The 19,334-nt window shown below is 40.4% G+C and overlaps 1 protein-coding gene across 1 annotated transcript in view; it reads left to right on the top strand.

Moving 5' to 3' along the window:
* The window catches only part of Mrc1 (mannose receptor C-type 1), a 91,609-nt gene that overhangs the window by 44,199 nt on the left and 28,076 nt on the right, over positions 1-19,334 (top strand). Inside the window, exons 8-14 of the mRNA XM_006989943.4 lie at positions 870-1,027; positions 2,935-3,045; positions 8,940-9,055; positions 12,464-12,612; positions 15,400-15,599; positions 17,645-17,772; positions 18,592-18,679. Coding sequence (XP_006990005.2) covers positions 870-1,027; positions 2,935-3,045; positions 8,940-9,055; positions 12,464-12,612; positions 15,400-15,599; positions 17,645-17,772; positions 18,592-18,679 — 950 coding nt within the window. The remainder of the gene's footprint in view (positions 1-869; positions 1,028-2,934; positions 3,046-8,939; positions 9,056-12,463; positions 12,613-15,399; positions 15,600-17,644; positions 17,773-18,591; positions 18,680-19,334) is intronic.

Genomic DNA, 19,334 nt, shown 5'->3' with positions numbered 1-19,334 from the left:
CTACCTCTTTAGTATTTTATTTCATGTGTATGCGTGTTTTGCTTGCATGTATGTCTGTGTACCACTTATACCCACAGAGGCCAGCAAAGGAAATCAGATGCTCTAGAACTGGGGTGATAGCCAGTTATGAGTCACTATGTGTGTGACTATGTGTGTGGAACTGAACCAGGGTCCCCTGTGAGAGCAACAAGTGCTGTTAACCACTGAGCCATCTCTCCCGTCCCCCAGAGGGATGCTGGGAATTGAACCTGGGTCCTCTGGAAGATCAGCCAGTTCTCTTAACCACCATGCCATTTCTCCTCCCCTATCTCCTTAGTTTAAATTTCTATCACTGTCTAGGTAATTTTCACTTGAAATTCTGTGATTAAACATTAACAGAAGTACTTATGTTATTAATAGTAGCATCCAATAAACTAGGAGTGACTTAAAATTTATCCTAAAGTATTCAAAAGGTTTAGCAATAATGAAGTGATAGTCAAGTTTAGTGATATGCATATATATATATATATATATATATATATATATATCCACACATGATACTGTATATACATCATGATACATGATACTGTAGTTCCAAACAATAACATAGCTTTACAAGGTTGGGGTTGCTTATTTCATTTTTACAACTCCCATAAAATACATTATTATAACTAAAAATACAGTCACATTTACAAAGGAAAGAAAACATTGAAAAAGCTACAACTGACCTCATGACATGTAGTCAATATACATGTAGAGGGTTATCTGTTATGATGGTTCTGTAAGCTCAAGGGAGCACAGCAGAGTGGACAAGCCTAGAGCCCTCTTTTCTGATACCCTGCTGACCTTGGAAAGTGATCAACTCCTTGGGTGTTTTTCTTCCTGTGTAGAGCCACATGATGAGCTGTGGATTGGTTTAAACGACATCAAGGTTCAAATGTTCTTTGAGTGGAGTGATGGGACCCCAGTGACATTTACCAAATGGCTTCGTGGAGAGCCGAGCCATGAGAACAACAGGCAGGAGGACTGCGTGGTGATGAAGGGCAAGGTGAGGTGCTCTGCTGAGGCCTGATGATGGTGTTGGGAGCCTCTTTTCTCTGCCTTGATTGTTATCTGTTGGGATTGCTTCTGTTGCTGATATAGATTCAAGCTGCACAATTCATATTCAGTTTCTCGAGTGTCTCACCATTGTCTAGCAATGCCAAGAAGACCATAAGATAAATGATGCATAACAGTGCTTCTGAACACGTGGATTGGGACTCCTTTGGGGGTTAAATGACCTTTTCACAGGGTTACCTAAGACCATCAGAAAACACAGATATTTACATTACAGTTCATAACTGTAGCAAAATTACAGTTACGAAGTAGCAATGAAAATAATTTTATGGTTGGGGTCACCACAGCATGAGGACCTGTATTTAAAGGTTGCAGCATTAGAAAGGTTGAGAATCACTGGGCTAAAAGGTAGCATTAACTGATAACTAATACTGACTCTCTGCTAAATTCTGAAGTATATACATACATGTGCACATGTTGTGTATGTGTATACAGTACTATTTAGAACATGGTATATATGTATACATTTATATGTGTGTATACGATTTGATCCAACAATTCAGAGCTTTGCTTACTCCTTCAACTGGTTGCTCTGAGTAGAAAATGTAGACCTAGTTGATCCTATCTTGAGTCTCACCCTAAAATCTGTAGCTGAGGAGCCACATTTGATTTTTCAGATTATGTGTAGGCTTTGTATTAAATGATTCATTCTGTGTTTTAAATGTGATTGCAGTAATCAATGAATATATTTTCTTCTGTTAATAGATGATAGCTATGGGCCTTTCTGTATAACTCCCTTCCTCATTTGCATAGAGGATAATAATTGTATGCATCCCACAAGTGGAAATGATGATGAAAAAGGTTTATACATATATTATGCACAGTTCCTGGCCCAAATGTGTCGTTAATAAATATTACCTATTTTTATTATTTAAAAATATTATAATTAGTTGGAATCCTGAGAACAGAATAGTTATGATTCACTCAGAGCAGATGGAAGAAGCCAGAGAGTAACATTCTGGAGTTAGAGATAGATGGTGGGTAGGAGAGGAAGCCTTGAAGCTCAAGAAATAAGAGTGATATTATCTTAAGAGCAGAAGAAGAATCTGCAGTTTATAAATGTTGCTCTGGCTGTAGGGTTGGAAACTCGATTGTAGCGAATTAGAGATGAGGAATTAAAGAAGTACAATATATAAAAATCCTCAAAATATTTGTCAATAAGGGAAACAAGGAGATCTTAACTTGATGTGTCTAAGGAAGTAGGAAAGGTAGACTCTTAAACAAGGTGGAAGTTTGATCTCCAAGGACCCTCATCAACCAGGGAGAAGGAAGGAAGAACTGCTGTAATTTCATGTTTGCTTGTAGTTTGGTTTGTCAGGGCAAGGTGTTTTCTTGCATGGGTTGCATGTACTGGGTTAACCTGAAGACCAATGAGGAGGCTACATACAAACCATCGGTGAGCATCATGCTTTAAGGACCTGAAAGTATTTAAAATTTTTCTTCAGCTCCCTCCTTCAGCAAAATTATAGCTACGAAGTAGCAATGAAAATAATTTTATGGTTGGGGTCACCACAGCACGAGGACCTGTATTTAAAGGTTGCAGCATTAGAAAGGTTGAGAATCACTGGGCTAAAAGGTAGCATTAACTGATAACTAATACTGACTTAATGGATTTAAGTATTCAAGATGAAGAATCATATCAAAACTAAATCTCTTTGCATCTGTGTAGTTAGAGCCAAACATGCTGCTTACATGTAAGTCATGAATTTGGCATTTGTGTGTAGATGCTAGTAGCTTCCCCTAGCCAGTGTGCATGTGGACTGGATTCAGTACCAGAAAGAAACAAATGTAGCAAGGTCCCGAAAAAGACAACCATTTGTTTTTCTTTTTGTTCTGTAGGATGCATACTGGGCAGACAGAGCCTGTGAGCAACCACTTGGTTACATCTGTAAGATGGCATCCCAAGCCCATGCTCCAGCACCAGCAGAGGCAGAAAGAGGCTGCCGGAAAGTGAGTACAGGCTGTGCACAGTGATTGAAAACTGCCATTTGGTACAGTGGGCTTTATTTTGTATGAGGCAGTGCTTCCTTATCATCCAAGACCAACGTTCCAGCTGTGAATATTCAGTGCCTTACTGTGTCTGATGCCCTGTCGTTCTTGAAGTTTCCTTGGGCAGTCTCTGGTTCATAGGGAGGTGCACTTCTTCCCTGGCTCCATTCAGGATGTCCTGACGGGGAATAAAATGAAGCACCTAAAAGAGCCTGGGGTGGGTGATGAAGACAGGCTGCGTAAGAAAGTGCTGGGCAGGAATGTGTAGTCTGTGGTCCTATGGGCAGTTAACATTTCCAGTGAATAATCTTGAATGCTGACATGCTGAGAGCAAGTTGTCCTTGGCCACGTTCCTACTTAAAGTGTTTTCATGAGTTTTCTTCCGGGAGGAAGCTTTTCAGGATACCACTACAGTAAGAGGCAGGGTACCTAGCCTCCAGCTTGTGCTGAGTAACTGGATTACATAAAATCCCACAAGCCCATGGTGTCTCTGCCTCACCTGCATGCACACGCACACACTCTCACACACACGGGGGAGGGGGGAGCATGAGAGACAGACAGAGACAGAGAGAAGAGACAGAGAGAAGAGAGACAGAACCTAAGGCAGAGGCAGACACAGACACAGAGACAAACAGAGATTCTAGGAGGCTGAAATAAATCATCTTGCAAATGATTTCTAAAGCGTAAGGAAACTGCAGACATAGTTTTGTAGGCTTATGGTTATTATTTTCCTGTCTGCTGAGTAGCTCATCTTCCTTTTTTTTTTGTCCTTTCTCACTTCTCCTGAACTAAAGGCAAAGTGGGAACTAATGGTCTTTTCAAGAGTGCTCTGCTGTGGTCACATGACCTGATAGCAAACACCACAAGACAAGAATTTATGACATATAACTTGGTATAGGACAAATAAGCTGTAATGAAAAACAAAGCAATTAGCCAAAAAAATATCACAGCACGGGAGAGATATATGAAGGGTCTTAACAATGGTCAAATTCCTCTTAATTTTCCATTCCAGAACTTTAGCCATAGAAGTTATAAAGATTTCTTTTTCTTTTGATTTGTGTGTATGCTCGTGTGGATGCACATGTGTGTGCTGGTGTTTGTACTGTGTCTTGTGTACACATGTGTGTATGGAGGCCAGAGATCAACTTTGGGTGTCATTCCTCAAGTACTATGTATAATCCCCTCCCCCCCTCCGCGTGTGTGTGTGTGTGTGTGTGTGTGTGTGTGTGTGTGTGTGTGAGAGAGAGAGAGAGAGAGAGAGAGAGAGAGAGAGAGAGACAGAGAGAGAGAGAGAGAGAGAGAGAGAGAGAGAGAGAGAGAGAGAGAGAGAGAGAGAGAGAGAGAGAGAGAGTGAGTGTTTTAAGTAAGATGGAATCTCTTACTGTCCTGGAGCCAAGTAGTAGGACTAGGCCAGTGAGTACCAGGGATCCATCTGTCTCCTCTACCATCCCAGCACTGAGATTACAACCATATTCCAAGCTTAGATATTATGTGGGTTTGGGGGATGAACTCAGGTCTTCATGCTTGCCAAGCACTTTACCAGCTGACCTCTGGTAAAGATTGTGCATCAACAGAGGCAAGGCTAGCCTCCAGGCCCTTGTCTCCAAGCCAATGCACTTTGTTTCATTACCAGGACACTTACAGTTTTTGTGTAATCATACACATATGTAAGAGATCATACGGCATTGTCATTTTTTAACATAATGAACACATTACTTCTCTATAACTGATATTTTATACACATTTCTTACCAGTTGCCACATATGTACAATCTGATAATCCAGTTTAATCATTAGATGGTAATAAGAAAGTAAGGAAATAATTTATCAAGTACAATTATTATTAGGTTCTAATGAATATACAGGAAACCTATTTTAGTCTTATTTAGAAAGAACAGGAACCTGGTGCTCAGAGAAATCCATGTGGGCAAATTCAACATTGATGGCACTGAGTCAACTCCTTGCAATAATCTTTTAAAATTGCATGTAATAAAACATATGCCATAGCTTGAGATAGACTATTTGAATGCATGTCCAGAACCAATTTGTTTTAGGGAAAGAAGCAGGGAGGGCAATGGTTACTGCAATGCAAAGAATGTATATTGTAGGATTCTCCAGCTCATCAGAGCTGTAGAGATGCTCAAAATATTGAGAACAGTCTGACTTACTGGACCAAAAGTGTATTTCTCACTTCAATTTACAATTTCTTAATATACTTTGACCTACCTGCACTGGAAACATCACTACATCATGAACTGTTGCTAAAATTGTAAAGGTGCCATGACAAAATTATTAAAATTATGTACTTTTATGTCATGGAATAAAAAGGGAAAAGAAAACACTGGCCATGAATAGTGACTTCCTCAAGACGCTGGGAAGAGTATGGGGGAGATATAATAAAGCTCATTTTGTACCTGGACATGCATGGTTTACAGGCTTCTTTCTGAAAGTTGAAAACTAGAAGCCCATTACACTGGTCTGAAGTTCCAGTTTTTTTTTTTTTTCATTTCTGGGGTACATGAATGTGTGCATATGTATGTGTTCACATGTTTGTGTACATATGTGTATGCAACCAGAGGCTATTCAACAACCAATGGCATCATTAATGAGGAGGTTTCCCACACTGTTTTTTTTTGTTGTTGTTTACTTGTTTTTCCATTTTTTCTTTTATTGAAACAGATTCTTTTCTCATACAGTTTCCTCTCCCTCTGCTCCTCCCAGTTCTTCTCCATCCCCTCCCATCCAGATCCACTCCATTTCTGTCTCTCAATGTCACTTTCTAGTGACAGAAAATAACAGGCTTTGAAGAGTTAACAACAAAACATGACGAAACACAATACAATAAGATGGAGCAAAAACTATCCTATCAAAGTTGGACGGGGCAAACCAACAGAAGGGAATGAGCCCCATGAGCAGGCACAAGAATCAGAGCCCCGCTCTTTCACACACTCAGGAGTCCCATAAAGACACTAAGCTAAAAAGCAATATGCAAAGGACCTGGTGCAGACCCATGCAGGCCCTGAGCTTGCTGGTTCAGACTCTGTGAGTCCATATTCGCCTTGATTAGTTGATTCAAAGGGCCTTGTTCTCCCAGTGTCCTCCATCCCCTCTGGCTCTTACACTCTTTCTGCCTCCTCCTCTGTGAGGCTCCCTGAGCTTCAAGTGGAAAGATTTGATGGAGAACTTCCATTTAGACTCTCTCTCTCTGCATAATGTCTCAATGTCTGGCTCGGGGGTCTCTGCATCTGTTCCCATCTGCTGCCAGAGGAAGCTTCTCTGATAATGACCCCACATTGTTTCTTGAGACGAGTTCTCTCACTGGCCTGGAGCTCACCAAACAGGCTAGAGTGACTGGTCAACACTAGGGTCCCTCCTGTTTCCTCCTGTCCAGTGCTGTGATTAGGAGACCTGTCTTTTGTCCTAGGGGATTGAATTCAAGTCCTTGTGTCTACTGAACCAGCTGAACTGTCTCACCAGCCTCAGGAGATTCCACTTTCTATTCTATGCTACCAGAGTGGAAAATGCTAAACAAAGAAGTTAACACAGAGTGGCTCTGAACAACTTTTGAGCCCGACTTATAATGCATTATCAAGATTTTCATGCAGGAGAGTTAATGAATCTGACATGATAATGCATGTGTTTTAAATGCTAATAAGAAAGAAAGGCAGAACTGAGACCATGGATCAACCACTGCTTAAAACCCTGTTTTTATTATGATGTAATCCCAAGTGTATTTTATTCATATTGATTTTGTTGACCCATTTATTTGTTGTTGTTATTGTGTGGAATTCTTCATTTTGAGGACTTATATTTACCTTTCTATTCTTGAGAAGTATGTCACTCACTCAGTCTATTCACTGAACTTCTGGGACATGTTTTGGGTAGGTTTTCAGTCTCCTAGTGTCTGTTTTTTTCTCTTTGTTTTGTATGTGTATGTGGTGCACATGCATGTGTGTATGCCTGTTCACATGTGTGTAGTTGTAGGAGTGTTTGTATGTGTGTGTGCATGTGTGTATGTATGTGTGTCCTAAATTAATGCTGTGTGTCTTCTTTGATTGCCCATTTTTGCTTGCAGAGGCAGGGTCTCTCACTGAGTCTGGAGCTTGCTAATTCTGACTACTCTAGCTGGTCCTCTTGCCCTGGGGCTCATCTGTTTCTGCCTCTTGAGTGTTGGCATTACAGGTGGATGTCACGTTGGCCTTACTTTTACATGGGTCCTGGGGTTTTGAACTATAGTCCTCACACTTGCTCAGCAAGTACATTATCCCTAGTATTAGTGTTTATATTTTCTATGAATATGTTTTAATCCCGCTATCCAATTTATAATTCTCTCTGAAACTCTATTTACTATACTTAATCTGATTGTTGTATTTTTAACTTCATTTCTCTCTCTATTTTTTTTTCAATTCCAGAAGTTCTGTTTTGGTTTAAACTTCTCATATTTTGATCTTTATTATTTCTTTGGTTTTTAAATCATCTCAAACATGATTATTTGTATAATACAGTTTTCTGATTGTTCTATTATGTGAATTCAGTGATTCTCACCTAAAACAAGACGTTTTTTCACATGGTTTATAACTTTTGCTTGTTAGTTAGTTGCTACATTTCTCTATCATAGGGGCTCACACCCTCCATGGCTTGGTGTGTGGAAAATTCTCTATTGTGTAGTTTTATATTCTTCTTAGACTGTCTAAGAGAATCTCTTTGTGGAGACCAAATATTACTTTGTCATTTGATCATGTATTCTCACACAGTGTCTACAAAGTTGGAACTGGACCCTATCTGTAGCACAGTCTTGGGAACTGATTGATTGATTTTTGCAGTATTGGACTTAAAACCCACAGCCTTGAAAACACTAAGCAATCACTCTACCACTGAGATACATTCTCCTACCTTTGGTTTTTTGACAAGGCCGTGCTATCTTTAGCCTAAGCTGACGTCTAACTTCCAAGTCTCCCAAGTACTAGCATTACAGGCATACCTGGATGGCATTTATTTTGAAACTTAAGACTCTTTTCTGTATCTAACACCCCAAGCAGATAACAGGCCTCTTAATTTGGAGTTGTGTGGCTAGAACTTTCTATTTCTCTTGCCATAGAAGAAGGTCAAACACTGTGCTCTGTGTGGATGGGAGGACCCTGCCCTAAGACCTCAGTCTGTGTTTGATACACAGCTTAACTTTCACCTTAAGATTTTTATTTTATCTGTCTATCTCTATCTGTCTGTCTATCTATCTATCTATCTATCTATCTATCTATCTATCTATCTATCTATCTATCTATCTATCTATTTTGTAACTGAAGAGTTCCTCTCTTCCTCTCAAACTCTTGCTGGGAACTTAAAATTTTATTTGCATGATCATAAGTAGTACTTTGTGTATCTGAAATGTGGGAAAGGAAAGTCATTAAGCTGTGTTGTCTGAGACTTGATGCCCATTCTCCAATGGCCAGGCAGCACGGTTTTATGTTCAGCACCAACCTTTGACATCAGTAGACATCTAAGGTTACAGTTCCTCGCTTATTTTCTGGGATTAGCTCATGTGAAATGAATCCTGAGCTCTATCATTCAGTGTCTTCAGGAATTGTTTCACAAGCAGTGTTCCTTGGAAGAGGCATTAGAATGCAAGAGGCCAGTCTTCCCTTCATTTAGTGCCATTATTTGTTATGTGAGGAACCATGTTGTACTGTTCTCTTTATTCACATGCACAAACAATTTCTATTGCATTTAATATCATTCTGATTTGTGTTCTTTAGACATCCCTGTTTATCAACTCATGAAGGAATCATTTTAAAAATATTCCTTAATAAATATGTCTAACAATTCTCTCATATTTTTGTTACTTGATGACATTCATAGGGCTGGAAAAGGCATGGTTTTTACTGCTACTTGATTGGACAAGCCCCTGCAACATTTGCTGATGCAAACCAGACATGCACAAATGAGAAAGCTTATTTAACAACGGTTGAAGACAGGTATGTAACCATTTTTAATCCATTCTAAGATATGTCAAATAGTGAAAAGTGTTCAAAAAGATCTAAGAATTAACAGGTTATAACTTTTGAAGTAGGTTGTATATGATCTTGAGTCATGCATTACAAAGGTGGAGATATCTAAAATATTCTTATTTGGAAGCTTCATTGAAAACATTATAAAACTACTTTGTCACTTTATGCATCTGTTTTACTTAAAACATTATTTTTAAGAAAGAGTCTCACTGTGTAGCCCTGGCTGGCCTGAATTTACTATATAGATTTGACTGGCCTTGAACTCACATCTGGAATGAACTGAGTGAGCCGTCATGATCGGCATCAGTTTATGGCGAATCTACTGGATGTATGTTGCAGATCTAGTGTTTTCTAATCTGTTAGTTGTCAACATTTTAAAGCAAAAAATGTAAGATTTGTCCACCTAACACCCTGTTCTGTACTTTTACCACTCACTCTGTGGAGGAGAAGCATGGAGAGGACTGACTGAGGAGAGACCAGCTCACATGCATGCTTTCCTCACACACACTCACAACTCCATCAGTTCTGTGATCTCAAAGGGGTCAAGACTTCCCACACCCCCCAGCAAGCAATTCTTCAGTGACCCCAGCCCAGGGTCCCCTAATATAATTCAGTTCCTACACTATTTGCTTGGCAATGCCAACAGACCCTACAGGCCAAGGGTTCAGTCCTCCAGGTTGTAACTTACCCGTGTCAGGTCCAGGCTGCAAGCCCTAAGCTGTTTGCCTGCATTTCCGAATGACCAGCTATAGAAAGACAATCTTACAACCCCAGGCCGAGTTCCATTCATTTGCTTGAACAGCTCAAAGAACTCTGGGAAGCCCTTAAATTTCCTGATTCACTTGAAGGACAGATAGCATAAGGAGAGGGCCAGGGGAGAGGGCTCAGTGAATAGAGTGCTCGCCACACAAGCATGAGGACGTGAGTTTGGACCCCCAGCATCCAGGTAAAAAGCCAGGCATTGTAGTGTACACAGAGAGAGGATTCCTACAGGTCATGGGCCAGACAGCCTGGTGAGCTCCAGGTTCAGTGAGAGACCAGGACTCAAAGCACAAGGTGGAAGGAAGATAGCCAGCATTGATCTCTGGACACCCAGGGTGAGGTGGAGGAGAAGGCGAATGGAGAGTCCATCTTCTCTGTTGTCTTGCCATCCTCCAGGAGTCTCCACCTGCTCAGCCCTGGGGAGCTTTCTGAACACTATGTTCTTGAGCTGTTAGAGAGACACCCTTCCTTGAGTGTGCTTGCTAACAGTCTGCTCAGGGAAACACAGCACCTGTCAAGATTCTCCTGTGTCTTTGTGCAGCCTCCCTCCCTCCAGGGTGTGGTATACAGACCCCCTGGCATTGCTAGTGTGTGTCATATCACCTACTATTAAAGAAGACAGGTCAGAATTAGAGGCCTAAAGTTAGGACCCCAACCTCCCAAATATATATCACAGTATCTGCAAATAATCTACTGATTCTTTCTCTCCTTTTATTTTAGTTAACTAATTAATTAATCAATTAAGTTTTTGCTTGGTTTGGCTAATAGACTGATAGGTCAAGAAAATCAAAAGAAAATAGAGGATTTTTTAAAATGTAACTTTAACCTTTGAGGTCTCATCCGTCTTTGAGATTTATTTACTTATTTTTATTTACTCTTTGCATAGCTTGGATTATACACTCAAGAAACTTTAAAAAAAGTAAAAGTTATTATAGTTTCAGTGCTTCAAGGCAGAATCAAAATCCACAGAGTCCTGCTGATACTAAAAATCCCGTGATAAAAATAGCTATCAGGGGATTGCATTTCAGCATTCATCTTCCTCGCACAGCAATGAGATGCTAATATAAACATCTGACCACAAGAAGCCAGATACAGCTTATTTTAGGACAGGGGAAGTGAATCATTTAAGTACCATGGATATACATTCTGGACTGCTCTGTGATTGGTTGGTTAACAAATCATGTACAAAAGAAGAATTTTTCTTCATGTGTTCTCTATGATATTTGTATTTAAGAATTCACTAAATTTGCTTTTCACGTTTTAAAAAGTAAATTGCCCTTGTGACTTTTTGTTTACTGTATTTAGGCATCTGGAATTATTTGGACTATGATTAAATAAAACATCTGCTGTTCTTAGCATTGTCCACGGTCCTCTTTGTTCACTCTGAGGCTCTCTGTGTTCCTGAAAATTGAGAGCCTCTTCCCAGAGACATTTCTACCCATGTTGCCTGTGTTGTTTCAAGTTTCAGCTAAGACAGGTCTTTGTTGCCTTGACTATCAAAGGGAGGGGGAAGTAAATGTGATGGTCCCATTTGTAATTGTCCTTGATAAGCCTACTATCCCTTTACCTGGATAACCCACAACTGAGCAGGCCACTTGGCTTGTGTGAAAAGTGCACCTATTATTGCAAATAATTTTTAAAACTGTTATAGTGTCCTCCATTGTATTTTCAAAATTCTCTGAAACTTTGTGAAGGCCAGAGAGGCCAATATGAGAACCAGAGAAGAATGATTTGAGTCTTCCAGAGTGGATTGATCCACTCAGCTAGATGGTATTTTTTTCTTTTTTTTATTTTATTTTTTTTTATTTTTTGGTTTTTCGAGACAGGGTTTCTCTGTGTAGCTTTGCGCCTTTCCTGGAACTCACTTGGTAGCCCAGGCTGGCCTCGAACTCACAGAGATCCGCCTGCCTCTGCCTCCCGAGTGCTGGGATTAAAGGCGTGCGCCACCACCGCCCGGCTATTTTTTTCTTTATAAGTTTACATTTTCTTAGTGAAAAAAAAAACATTATAATTTAAATGATGTAAAACTATGATTACTGTATTACTGTGTGACTTTTTCCTGGGAAGATGTGAAATGTCTGTTTGCTTGAGAGCATCAAATAAAATGACTCCACCCAGGTCCAGCTTGGTGAATCAGTGAGTTTATGGGGTTACTTAGAGGGGGAGGAGCGTAAGGGAAAGCTTACATAGATGACCATGAGTCATTCATTGACAGCTGTCTCACAGAAAAGCCCACCCCAGCACGATGCCTCATGAAGGCTGCATCCCGGATGCTCCCTGATCAATTTATAGGCAGCTCCATAGAACAATCTGTTCTCCCTAGCAGTATTTACTATGTCTATAATCTCAGGGAGAGGCCCTGTGAGTTTTGTAACTTTCCCAAACCCAATGAGCTTTGTTTCTTTTGCTTCCTGGATCTGCGTGCTGTCTCCTCCCATCAAGAGAGAATGTTAGCATCCAGAGGAAATAGCTCCAGAACAGTAATGCAATATTTTTGAATTATTGACTAAATCATAACTCAAACATACCATTAAAATACATTTCATGTTGATATTTTAAGAAATTTGCATAAGCGTTTCTGAAGTTTAGTTGAATTTAATGTTTTTTTTAAAGATATGAACAAGCATTCCTGACTAGTTTGGTTGGATTGAGGCCTGAAAAATATTTCTGGACAGGACTTTCAGATGTGCAAAGCAAAGGGACATTTCGATGGACCGTGGAAGAGCAGGTGCAGTTCACACACTGGAATGCCGACATGCCAGGTATGGGAATGTTGAGCTCAGAGTGTCATTCTCTCGTTCCCTCAGGGAGCCTGAAACTCCTCCACACACCTTTCCCAATGCACTGTGGAAGCCAATCGTGTTTCCAGTAACTTTTACACTTCTTTACCCCTTCCTTCCCATCCAGGTGCAGTATTCCAGGGCAAAAAGGAAGAGAAAATTGTTAAGTAATTTGGTCTTGGTGTATTTGAAAAGATGCAAAATTCCAAGTACTCACAGATGTTCTGAATATTTGCTCAATTTCTGAAAACTTAAGACTCTATGGGAAGTAGATGTAAAACTTTTTGGTGAGGCTGAATATGAATATTCACGTTCTTGAATGATGGGCTCAAGGAGAAAACTCCTGGGGATCATTATTCTGGTTTCTTTTGTGTATCTTTATCTTTAGCCATTTACATGCCTTGGATTTTATCTTACCCTTTTAAGAATGACAAGGGTCATTTAAGTATCTTCATTTAAAAGATGAGAAATTGGAACTCATAAATTATAGGACTAGAACTGCCCAAGCCTAGATTTACACTATCTGGTTAGTCATCAAGTCTGAGCTATTTGGTTTTGAACCAACCAGCTGCCCCTCCATTGTGACTTGCTTTCTCTAACTGAAGCTTGTAAGTGGCCTCTCTCACAGACACTGAAAGCTCCTTTATCATTTTTCTACACTGGTATTACTGGTGAATGATATTGCTGAATATGACGTCACTTGGAAAGTCAACACCCTTTACAGAAAACAAGTCATTGTGCCGGAATCAAAACTAAAAGAGGGATAACAGCTATGTATGGATTTGCTACTTGGCCCGAGACATCCTAATTTCCAGCAGTGTTTTGAATTTGCATCCTCAGTTTTGAGTGAGGAACAGATGTCACTAATCAGCTTATTGTTTGTGCAACTGCTATTTGATTATGAAATTATTGAGCATTATAGGAATTGTGAGATCCCAGAGCATGTAAACAAATGAATTCTCTTTTTTTCAGTCTTGGTTAAAGTCACAACTCTTCCTACGGAGCTTTGCTTGGTCTCTGTTACTTATGTACCAGGAGGATTCTGAGTGAAGAATCCTGGGATGCCTTTAAGAATAACAATTCATTAAACTGGAACAATAACTCAGCTGTGACCATTGAGTCTTGAGGACAACGTCTCTTGTGTAGTCCAGGGTTAGACAGGAACTGATGAGGTAGCTGGTAGAACTCCCTATGGAGCTCACTGTATAGGCTGACCTTAATCTCAGGATCTTCCTGATTCAGCCTTCCATGTGCTGACGTCACAGCCCTGTTGGACGACATTGCTGACTGGTTGACATTGCAGTCTTTCATGGACTGGCAGCTTACCCCAAAAGCTCAGCAACATGAAAACTCCCTCCCTCCCCAGCAAAGCTTCCTGTTCTCTACCCAGCCTTATCTGGAGGCTGTCTCTAAGTCCAGGATGCCTGACTTATCTCAAGGGTGACCCTTGACACAGTTCCCTGCAAATGCTCTTCCCCTGATGACCCACATGGTACTTAGGCAAGTGCTCTAGCCATTTTGATAGGACCCTACTGCCACATACGAAGCCTTGTGATAGGATCGTGCCACTTAGTGCAAATTAGGGTTTGTCCCTCAGCTTTCCAATCCTATATATTCCTTATACTCTGGAAAAAAGTTGAGCTATTTCGCCAGAAGTAGTCTCCCGGAGGGCTGTCTCCACTTGTGCTCCCAGGCTGCGTCCAAAGCTTTCTATTGCTGCTTCTGCCCCTTGGCCCTTGCACACTGGTGACCAACAGAGGGAAAAGAGGACCCCGCATAGCTCTTGTCATCAGGCCCCACCACAGCCTAGGTACTGGACAGAAAGACGATGTTTTCGGCTCGAGAGATGTTGGCTGAGTGCCAGAGTGTACAGCTTCAGGAACAGGCAGGGCATTTGGGTGCCCAGCCTGAGTGTCAGGAAAGAGGAATGACTCTTGGGATCAGTGGGTCCCTGGAGCCTCAGCTGTCATCCGTCATAGAGTAGTCAGTGTCAGCACAAGACTGAGTGGAAGGGAGAGGACTCTCTTTAGAGAAAACATTCTAGAAAAGTGATATCTTAAACTTTTAAGCACCCAATATCCTTTGAAAACTACTAATACTAGCTCCTCTTCGCAGCAAGAATCTTGATGTTTTCAAACCTCTGTGTTACTTATTGCTACAATGACCACAAAAGAGAATGAGAAAGTGTTACTCCTACTGTGATCATTGTTTGATTTTTATGAACTCCTTTGTTACCTGTAACCCAACCCTGCACAATAGAGCCTGCTGTTTGCAGTTTAAGATGAGGAAGGAAGAGAGCTTGAGTAACTTACCCGAATCCTCCAACTCAGATGTGTCTTGTTTGGAAAGCTATCAAGGGCCTCCGTTCTGAAGCATGGAGTGGACCATGGCAGGAGGAGGGAAATCTCAGAAAAGTAAAAAGGAAAGGAGGAAGGCCGGCAGGAGGGCAGGAAGGAAAATCCATTATGTTATGATCGTTGTATTATAGCAGAAATATTTTACTATTAAATGTCTAAATGTGGGCCACCCAGCCAGATGTGGAAAATATAAAAATGCCTTCAAAACTCGCTACACTTATGATGGTCATGTTGGGAGTATAAAACTCACAAATAAAAGGCAAAGATATGGTGGTGATCCAAATTCCAAATGCTGAATTTCCTTATCACATGCAAGGATGTGCCACTCAATCTCCACCACCTTGCCTTTCTTGAGCATGGCAGGTCTTGAGTAAGTACCTGTGGACTGAGTTCTACTTTGTGTTTCATGCAGGAAGAAAGACAGGATGTGTTGCCATGAAAACGGGGGTGGCAGGTGGTTTATGGGACATTTTGAAATGTGAAGAAAAGGCAAAATTTGTGTGCAAACACTGGGCAGAAGGAGTGACTCGCCCACCAGAGCCCACAACAACCCCCGAGCCCAAATGCCCGGAAGACTGGGGTACCACCAGCAAAACCAGCATGTGCTTCAAGGTAAGTATAACTTGCTAAACTAATAAAGAATTTGAAATACCCGGTAACTAAAAACAAACAAACAAACAAAAAAAAAAAAACCACACAGCTCAGGTTCCACATGCAGAAATTTTAATCTAATTTTGTTGATGGACCGTGCCTTGGATAGATAAATGATTCATGAACTAAGACCCACAAACACAGGCCACAAGACAAGTAGGACCTTCCCTCTTACATCATCTGCTTGTTGTTATCATCCCATCTGCTTCCCCTCCATTTCCCATGGCTTTCTAACCCTGTTCTGAGCTTGCCGTCTTCATTTTGGTAAAGAATTGCCCCTATTTACTCTAAGTTCTGGCATTTCATTTTTGCCCTGGCTTTCAAGCCCAAGCTTTCTGCTAGCTTAATTGATAAACTGGTCTGCAGTTATGTTGTGTCAGTATTACAGAGTTCATGCTTCATTTCTTATTTAACTCATAATGACTAGAATGATGGAAGATTAAAGTATTGCAAATACATAGCCCCCAATAACTTTATACGAGGATTCAATGTTCTGCCATTATTTTATGTATTCTTAGATTGAACCCTCTGTTTTCTCTTTTTGCAATCAAATTCACCAGTAGTCAACCTGTCAAACACAAATAGGAACAAGACCAGAAACAAAAGCAAAACAAACAAATAAAAAAAAATCACAGCTCTAATGGAATAAGGATTTGGGCCTTTTTTCTCTTTGTTATAATCTTCATAGAAAAATTTAGATTTATTTTAATACAGAAATGTATCTACTGCTTAATGATAAAGTCTTATGCTCAAGACCTCTTTTGTTCAGTCCCTTTCAAAGGCACATGACCCTGACATGCTTCAGAAGACAGTTTGGTAGGATAGAGGAAGAATTCAATCAGAGCCTAGGGATGTAGCTCAGGGGTAGAGCCCAAGGGCTCAGTGTGTGAGAGGCTCTGGGTTCCACCTCCAGGGCTGAAGAAAGAAAAAAATCACTTGTGAGAAGATGAAGTTGTCTGGGCTCTAACTCAAGAAGGGCATGATGTGTCTAGTTGAGCTGGTCATCTCTATTAGCAGCAGTGGGGATCCATGCCTTATTTAATTTAGTTTGACTAGTCAGAGCTAAATATATAATTCTCCTGAAAGGGAATATATGGGTCCAAGACAAAAGAGGATTTATAAAATGGAGTCTGGAGATTTTACATTATCATTCACATGCCAGATCTACCACCATACAAATGCTTGAAGGTAACAGGCTGTAGAGATTTATCACAGCAGAATTGTCTGTAGCTATGCTGTGAACTAGGGATTCCAATAGCAACAATCCAGATGTTCATCAGATTCAATTATGTGCATATGCATCAGTAAGAGTTATGTGGTTTCAGAAGTATTTGAATTAGTGTGGGTCCTATTTACAGTCCTCTGGACTAAGTACTAAGACCTAGTACTTAGTTACATAGTTTGTAACATTTGGTTTAACTGTCACCCCTTTCTGTCAGGTGAGAGTCTGCTATGGCATGTGTTCTGATAGTTGTTAAAATGTGCAAACATAAGGAAAAGAGACGACCGTTTTTTGAAGGACACCACCAACACTGTTGAACGTTTGCCAGGGTATTCATTGTTTAAGCTAAACAGGATATCAAAGGGAACAGCATTTTGCTTATTCATTTTTATTTTTTTTCTGTATCAAAATTTTGTTACATTTTTGTGTCCCCATGCAATTTTTCATACTTAACCAAATTGCTCTCCCACTCTTACAATGAGCTGTATACCCAGTCCACATGTCTCCAGCTTCCAATATTTTAATCTATTTTTGTCCTCTGCTTTAAACTGCTTTTATTTTCTAAGGCTTTCTCCATGAAATTGTACCTCCCACCCCTAGGCCCATGTCTAGCTATTCAAATAGCCACTCGTAAATTGATTTTCAACCAAGAGACTTGCACTGTTCGGAATCATCGCGTTGCTTACTTTCTCTATAAAGGGAACTCCATTGGAAGGAGATGATTTATTTATCTTGATTTGATAAGTTACTACGTGCAAAATAATTTCCAAAACCTTTTCTTCAGCTGTACGCAAAGGGAAAACATGAGAAGAAAACATGGTTTGAGTCTCGAGACTTTTGCAGAGCTATAGGTGGCGAGCTGGCGAGTATTAAGAATAAAGATGAGCAACAGGTGATATGGAGGCTGATTACGTAAGTCCCTTTTCTGTACAGCAACACTGTCTGTAATCTATTTGGGGATGCTGAGAAAATACTCATGTTTCTGTGTCATACCCCAAATCCATAGGTCCTTTTTGATTTTCATTTCAAAATCCTTTAATAGTTATAAATCCTGCAGTCAATCGCTCTATCAATACACAAGACGTTCAGTGCTTATTTGAATGAATGAATGTCTTTCAGTGCTCTACTATGACCCCCTACCCCCAAAATTGTCAGTTTTCAGGGCATTGATGAGTGGTACCCAAATTCACATTTTCATAGTCACCTTTGCTGTGATAATGACTTAAAGGTGACAGAGCTTATTGTGGCTTATAGCTTGAGAGGTTGTTCATGCCATTCTTGCAGAGAAAGCATGTTAACAGGAGTGGAAGACCAGCTGGTCACATTACATCAGCAGTCAGGAAACAGGAGGAAAATGGGCTGCTCAGCTAGCTATCACTCTACATAGTAGGACACCAGTCCAGGGAATGGTGCCACCCACTTTTAGGGTCTACTCATGTCAATCTAATCAAGATAATCCCTCACAAACATGCCTAGAGACACCCATAATCTAGATCATTCCTTATAGGTGTGCCCGGGGACTTGTTTGGTAGATGATTCTAGAGTCATCAAGTGGTCAATGAGACTTATCCCTCAAAGACATGTTTTTGTAGGACACTTAGATTTAGTTATTACTCTCTTTGCCTCTGCAGTATCTAATATGTGTTTCGGAGGGACCTATCAACTCTTGATGGTCCTTTGAATGACTAAACCCTCTCAGGACACAGCATATACTTTCTTTATATGTTGCAGGGCCAGTGGAAGCTACCATGAGCTGTTTTGGTTGGGACTGACCTATGGAAGTCCTTCAGAGGGGTTCACCTGGAGTGATGGTTCTCCTGTAAGTAGTTTTAAATATATCATTTTCTTATCTTATAATAGATTTATTATCATTTGGCTTAATTGGTGTTTTATCAAGGCAAGTAATTAAGATTTTTTTGATGCAAAATAAATAAAAGTGCAGTATACATTCACTGCCTAGCCTCTGGCCTCCATGTACTCTAAATATAGCAGTGGCTAAGGGGATGAAAATAACATAAAGAATGAAAAGCCGTATCACCAGTTTATATAAAATATAAAATACCTCCATTCCGTACAAAACCAGCATGCAGATAGTTGACCATCTTCAAAGCTGTTCTGCAGCTGCCTTTAGCTCAGCAAAACTGGACACAACTTTGGTAGCCACCAGAACCAGGCACACTTCTCCAAATTTGAGAATTGGGGAGCTCTAGCTTTTGCTGCCAACATTCAGCAGCCCTGTGCATCACGAGAAAGGATTTTTTTTTTTTTATAATATTAATGCTACCTCTCAGAACCCATGAGCATCTTTCAAGGTACTTAGTGAGATGGTTTATTTGGCAGCTGCATTGATGTTTGGATTCCATGTTTGTATTTACAGAAAGCAGATAGCAATGCTTACTTCCAAACCCTCCAGACTCTGACTGCTCACTGAAAACTATCAAAACCCAAACGACCAAACTCAGAGCCCCAGTTTG

This window comes from Peromyscus maniculatus, chromosome 5 (assembly GCF_049852395.1).
Source record: "Peromyscus maniculatus bairdii isolate BWxNUB_F1_BW_parent chromosome 5, HU_Pman_BW_mat_3.1, whole genome shotgun sequence".
In the NCBI taxonomy this organism is placed as follows: domain Eukaryota; kingdom Metazoa; phylum Chordata; class Mammalia; order Rodentia; family Cricetidae; genus Peromyscus; species Peromyscus maniculatus.
This window is presented reverse-complemented; position numbering and strand designations above follow the sequence as displayed.